General features: G+C 37.5%; 1 protein-coding gene across 1 annotated transcript in view; it reads left to right on the forward strand.

Moving 5' to 3' along the window:
• Nucleotides 1-7,089, forward strand: part of CD109 (CD109 molecule) — a 106,885-nt gene that overhangs the window by 69,636 nt on the left and 30,160 nt on the right. Inside the window, exons 20-23 of the mRNA XM_019538158.1 lie at nucleotides 1,471-1,584; nucleotides 2,470-2,688; nucleotides 4,039-4,183; nucleotides 4,652-4,828. Of these exons, the coding sequence (XP_019393703.1) occupies nucleotides 1,471-1,584; nucleotides 2,470-2,688; nucleotides 4,039-4,183; nucleotides 4,652-4,828 (655 nt within the window). The remainder of the gene's footprint in view (nucleotides 1-1,470; nucleotides 1,585-2,469; nucleotides 2,689-4,038; nucleotides 4,184-4,651; nucleotides 4,829-7,089) is intronic.

Here is a 7,089-nt window from a genome sequence, read left to right on the forward strand (position 1 = left end):
TGACTTCCTGCCCTTCAGGCGGGGGGCTGGACTTGATGATCTTCCAAGGTCCCGTCCAGCCCTAATGTCTATGAAATCTGTGAAACTGATTTCAGATTATATGAAATTATATACTTGGCCACACATCCTTGCATTTGGTTAGTTTGCAAGGGGAACACGTGCCAAGGTTATCCTTTAAGCCATAACTGCACATATACAACATTGGGTTGTTGTTCAGTTCATATTTAGAGTTCCACATAGGTGAATCACACTCAAGAAGAATATATAGAAATGCAGATAAAGGTTGTTGTATGAAATAGAGAAAATAAATCTGGGCCATGAACTTTAACATTATTTATCAAATGAGAGTTAGCTTAGTTATATTATTTTTATGGAACTTTTCCTACAGAATGTTGTTATTCTCTAAAGATAATACTGGTAAAATTTATCTGTTAAAAATTTTTTTTATGGAAAGTGGAAATTTCCTTCCCCTCAAATCTTCCTTTTTCCCCATTTTTTTTTTTTTATTTTAAGCCAAAAAATGTCAGGCATCGCTATTGAAAAAGAATCCATTTCTGTGTTTTATTGGGGGAGAACTTAAAGTGATTACAAGAAAACCTTTGATGAAAACAAAACTCAGTATTTTTCATTTAAATTTTCACACTAGTTGTTATTTGCCAGATGGCTGTACTGCATGTTTAATCATTGTGGGGGAGGGAGGCAAGGAAATCCTGACCCCAGTAAAATCAATTGATGTTTGCCATTGATTTCAATAGGGCAGAGATTTTTTTCAAAAAGCATGTCTCCACAGGCAAAAGTGAATTGCTTGCTACCTGTGGGTTTCTATAGTTGAGATTTTTCTTTAGTTCAGACATGTAATTATGGAATGAAACATGGTTTTTATGCACAGGGAATATTTAAAAATAGAACGTTCAAATTAAAATCCATAGAGTCAGTAAAACAAAAAATTAGGAGGGCCCATTATTTTTCAGTATGTTTTTCCCGATAGGCCCTATTCTGCTATGTACAAGTCAATGAGAAGATGCTCCTTGGCATAAATGTAGGGCCATGAAGAAATAAATTCTTATATCATACATTACTTAGGTTTCAAAACAGTTGGCAACTTTCTTTTACAGAATTCCAAAGGACAGGTACACTCAGAACTAGCAAACCCACATTTCGAAAGTTAGATCTTCAATCCATGTTTAAGTATGCAGATTACAGAGCAGTCTGATGGTCAGTACTGCCAAGAACCCCACAGCTCCCATGTCAGCATGTTGTAGAGTCCTCGGAAGGATGTATTGGCTTCTGTCAGCTAACAGTTTCTTTCACTCAAGCTCCATCTATATCTTATTACATGATGCACTTGTCTAGTCAAGGTTGCCAGTGATAAAGTCTACTTAGAAGGTCTGAGTTTGAACTGTAGCCAATGTATTAGCTAATTGGTGACTGCAGGAGTTCACTGTTGTATATATTCTTTTTATTTTTCAGCTAGAAACATTTCAGCCTTTTTTCATTTCCTTGAACCTTCCTTACTCTGTTACCAGAGGAGAACAGTTTATTTTGGAAATAAATATCTTCAATTACTTGAAAGAAGAGACCAAGGTAAAATCTCTCGTTGGCATTTTCCCCTACCATTCTGGTATGTATTGACCCTTGTCCCTCCTAGACCCAAGAAAGGGTATTTTGTGCCTGAGAGCTTGTCTAACATTTCTCTCAACTATAGAGTTTGTCCATTAAATTATTCTCTCAGACAAATCTTGCTTCTTGTAGCTCTCATAGAGGCAGTTCATATATATATACCTGGTTATCACTCATATTTTTTTTGCTGCTGTCATCAGAAAAATCTGATTTTCTAAGATAAAATCATTGCACAAATCAGTCAAAAACACCTTGATTTATTTTTGTTTCCTTTCGGTGGTATTGGTCAGAAGTAGGAGATGGGATTGAATTGGATCTGAATCAGCATACATAGTGTTCCTAAGCCTTTCCAGTCACTGTATGGCAGTTACTCTGAAACACTTGAGTGATCTCATTAAGTTAAATAAATGGAGCTCAGGCTGGTGAACACATATTGAGATAAGCTCTAATATTTCACTTATTTTTTTCTCAACTATGTTATTTGTCTCCTGACAGTTTCTTTCTCTTCCCTCTGATTTTTAGCTTCTAGTCTGTTTTTCCCTGAAGATCTTTCTTCCTTTCTATTCTCCTTTGTTCTACTTATTTCATCCTTCTACTTGCTCCATGTTCCCTCTCTTTCCTCTTTGTCCATATTTTTATACTGTGATTCAGGAACGTCGCCAGACACTGCAAGGCTCCCAAAAGCAATTCTGAATACATCTCCTCAAAGTCTTTATTATTTCTTCACTGAAGACATGGAAAAACCAAGGCATATTTTTATACACGGTCAGAAATCTACATCTTATAAAACAACAGCCTTTAGGATTAACATCTGTTGCTAAAATAGCACATTTTATTTTATTTTCATAGGTTACAGTGACCCTGGATATCAGTGATGCTTTTGAAATTCTTATAACATCCAATGAAATAAATGCTACAGGAAACCAACAGTCTGTGTTAGTACCAAGTGAAGATGGAAGGACTGTTAATTTCCCAATCAAACCAAAACAGCTGGGGGAGATTCCTATCAAAGTGACAGCAGTGTCACCCACTGTTTCTGATGCTGTTCTCCAGAAAGTTTTAGTGAAGGTAAATATTTAATGACTTGATTCATTCTAAGCTTTATAAAAAACAACTCAGAATGTTTCAAAAAGGCAAATCAGTAGATGTTTCTCTTGTGAGCTTTTCAGAATTTTAGGAGAAAGCTTTCTTTTTAAAGAGTCCTTTCCTTAAATTGTTTTAGATTTCCTTTTAAAAATAATAATAATGAAAAGCCCCATAGAACTCGGGTGTACAAATCCTTGATCACATGACACATTCCATTGGCAGAAGTGGGAGCTGTGGGACCAGGTGTGGGATGATACTGGTACTTTATAATTCACTCAGTGTCAAATAATTTTTTGACAAACACCTTTAATAAGTGAATTGTAATTGTAACATTTGGCTTGAGGTCAACAGATCTTTAACATGAAAAATTCTGTATTGTGGGAGTGGCATGAATCTATTTAAAATAAAGTGCTTGGAGAATTTTAATATTGAAAACTAAGGTGCCATTATACTTACCAGCTTCTCTCGGCTCTAGGGCATTGCAGCTCAGCACCCTTTTCACATCTAAGATCAGTCAGGGCCCTCTTACTAGGCCTTCCCCTGTACATAGTTTGGCATACACTAGAAAGTTGAGGTGGTGGTGGTGTACTTCTTTTATACAATATCAGATTGGGTCTAGGATCTAGGAGACCCTAGTTCAATTCTCATTACTGCATTCAAGGATTTCTCACATCCTGAGAGAGCATCCTAACCACTGCAGGCTTTTCTGAGGTGTGGACTTGGTAAACCCTTCCAACTGAATTTGTTCAACCTGTCAGAAAGAAACATCCATTGGATTATTAAGAGGGGAAGAGAGAGCATGATTCCCCCACTTAATGGTAAAAGGGGAAACTGGGTTCTGGTCCCTGCTTTGAGTTTGTGTGTTTTCTGATGAATTTTTCATGGAAAATGCACACACTTGAAGTATTTGCAGATTCATCTTGCTTTGAACTAAATCCTCTCTGTATAGATAAGCCCATAGTGTTGCATATTATGTGAAACCTTTCTCTTAGAATACTGTGCTGAATGGACCTTATCCAGAGTCCATTGAGGTCAGTGAAAAGATTCTGACTTCACTAGACTTTTGATCAGGCTCTATGTATTATTTTTCCTTATTAAAACCTCATCTTGATAGAACAGTTACTAAAGGCACGTCTGTGGTTTTAAGCAAAAAATAAATATGTATCAGTTCAGACGAGTGAATATGCTACTTTTTGCTGTGTTAGCAAATAGTATGAAGCATAATGGTTTAGGTCTTTTGAATACAACACTATGAATTAGCATGATAAAAAACCTAAACACAACAAATAAAATACTGGAGATGAAAATAATTATTTTTGTTTATATTGATAGGCTGAGGGCCTTGAACAGTCCTACTCACAGGCAGTACTCTTGGATTTGACTGGGAATAATACAAAAACTCTATCAAAAACTCTGCATTTCAACTTTCCTTCTGATGTAGTAAGTGGCAGTGAAAGAGTGCAAGTCACTGCTATTGGTAAGAATTATTTTATCCTATTTATATCATCATTATCTTTCAGGAAGCAATCTTGTCTCTTTCACAGACAGTAAATATAAAGTTGAGTGTTTCAATTTGTGCTGAGCTTGCATAGCCTCCAATATAAGATTTGGAGTTACAATGTGCCATTACAGCTTCCCTTATAAATGAGTTTCGTCATTTCCCAGATAGGATTACTTCAACAGACTTTCAGAGGCCTTGGAAGAAGCTTTCTCAATAGTAGTCCTTTAGAGATGTTCCTAGCAATATTTAACACTATGAAGTTGCTGGCTTGTATGTTGACTCTGCCTTTATATTCATGTTGGCTTAATTATAATATTAGAATAAAAGCACTGAAATTTGAAAAGGATTGTGTCTGGATATTATAGTATCGAAAAGTCTGATTTTAAAAATGATATCGCCATATATGCACATGTATAAGCATTGAATTTTAATTTTATCTTTTAGGTGATATCCTTGGGCCTTCTATCAATGGTTTGGAGTCTTTGATTAAGATGCCTTATGGCTGTGGTGAACAGAACATGATAAACTTTGCTCCAAATATTTATGTGTTGGAATATCTGACTAAGACAAGGCAATTAACGGAGAATATTAAATCAAAGGCTATATCTTTTATGAGAGAAGGTCTGTACACTTTCAGAAAAGGTCCTAGTTTAAAAAAATTACTACCAGAAAATATCATATTTGTGGCTCTGCATTTGGAACCTGAATTAGCATTCAGTTTAAGGTTATTCAGTTTAGGCATTTTTCTGTAGTGATTTTGGTTCTATTCATCCCAAAAGCAAGGTGTGCTGAGTATGAAGATGCCATTTCTAGGCAGTTATTTTTCAGACTAAAGCCATACTGTAAAAGGAGATCTATATTATCACTCTTGAAAATGATTATTCTCTTGCTTGATTAAAAAGAAGATTTGGGCATTTTTGACTGCTCCTTGAATTATAAAGGGTACAAGTTAGACCATGTATAGATGTTCAGTTTCTACTGGGGGAATTGCTTTTGTCCTGTTAGAAATCAAATGTGCAGATATTTGAGCTTTTTCTTATGCCTGGTTTGGGAGAAAAACAACTTGGAAACAGGCAGGTACAAATCATTCCCAGGAGACTTTCTCTTTGTAGATTGAATGTCTGCACACTTTCCTTGAGTTTAACTGTCCCTGGGGACCAAGAGGATTGAAGCTGAGGGAAAGGATCCTTACTGTGCCTTCCAGAGGCTGAGGTCACCCCAGTCTGGAGAAGGCATAGACTAAGAGGGAAGGGGAGGAGCAGCTGCCAACTGCTTTCTGCTTGCTTCTCACTGGAGTTTGAGAAGCTGACAGGAGCATTGTGTCCTGCTTCAGCTGCTCTGCTCAGCTGCTGGGCATGGGGAGTTGTGCTCAGGGAGTGGCACTGCCCTCCACCTGTTTCCCTTTGCTTCCCCTTGCCCGTCTCCACTGCTTAGCTGGGCAGCAAGGATGGCAATTTAAAAGCCTGTGGCTGGTAGCTTGGCTTGGAGAAAGCCTCCTGAGCCTGTTTCACAGTCCAGCTGGCTTCCCTTTGCCTTCCATGCCACTTGGCTGAGCAGCGGGAGCTGAGACTTAAAAGCCTTCAAGGAGAAGGTGGCCACATCAGGAATGGGGCTTATGGAGGCGCTCTCTAGAAGAGTGAGGCAAAACTGCTTCCTGCTTCTCACACTGGAGTCCCAGGTGTGTGGAGTCCCAGGGTTGGGGGCTTTGCCTTGGGGTTCAGTGCACTGGGCCCCAGGACTTGAGCAGAGGGAGCTCCTGCCCGCTTCTCACACCAGTTTCTGGTGTGAGCTGTGGCCAGTGGGCTTTGCCCTGCTGCTTCAGTCCCCTGGGAATGGGATGACCGGAGCAGCTCGCACTTTCCCCAGACCAGGCTCACCCTGGTGTGGAGAGAGCACAAGGAGCAGGGGAAAGGGGGCAGTTGCAAGTGGTAATTTTCCATTACTAGAAATGAACATTTATACAGATGTTTCTTCAGCTGATGAAGGGTGTTTGTGCCCAAAAGCTTGCTAAGAAGATTTTTTCCAACTATTTAAGTTGGTCTAATAAAAGATACCAGATTTACCCAATTAACCTTGTCTCATTAAAAATGAAACGTGTTTAAACAATTTTAAGCAACATTTTTCAACGAAAAAGATCATTTTTGAATAAAAAAATTAAAAAACATTTCCGAGGTGAACCAAAAGTTCTGATTTGAAAATTTGTAGGTGCATTATGAACTTTATGTACTGCATGCCCCCATTCGGGTCATATATCTGGTGACAGGTTTCCTTCTTGCTGAATCTGCACAATATATTTTAGGAGATCCTGAACCATAAAGAAAACTGGGCAAAGTACATAACTGCAACTGCCATGAGAGATTATGGTAACATTTCCAAATAGAATATTTTTTCTGCTTTTCTTCTGAAATGTTTTGGTTTTACCATGTTCAGTATTTCAACAAGGAGTCAAAATTTTCCATTGAAAACACACTTCCAATAATAAATTTTCTTTTTTTTTCCGCTCAAAAATGGTTAGATGGACATTTTTCAACCAGTCATACAGTATGGCTGCAAAATAAAAATAAAACCAAAACAAAACAATGATGTTCGTAATTTTAACTACTACTTGGAAAGCAATCTGTAACTCTTTGAAGCCTGAGTCATGCAGCCACAATTTTCTGAAATTATTGGAAAAAAACTCTTTTATTAAGTTTGTTAAGTTATTCTTAAATGAGTCACAATTGAAATATTAAATATGTCACTTAGAGAAAATGCGTGGTTTTGTTTAACTCGTGTTAGCTTTTAGATTAGAACAGCATTCTTTAAGACTCTGTTGGCCAAAGCAGTAAAGATTTTGAAACAAGTTTAATTTTAAGAAAGAAAAATCAACAACTTTAAAATGC

This window comes from Crocodylus porosus, unplaced genomic scaffold (genome assembly GCF_001723895.1).
Source record: "Crocodylus porosus isolate Cpor-Errol unplaced genomic scaffold, CroPor_comp1, whole genome shotgun sequence".
In the NCBI taxonomy this organism is placed as follows: Eukaryota; Metazoa; Chordata; order Crocodylia; family Crocodylidae; genus Crocodylus; species Crocodylus porosus.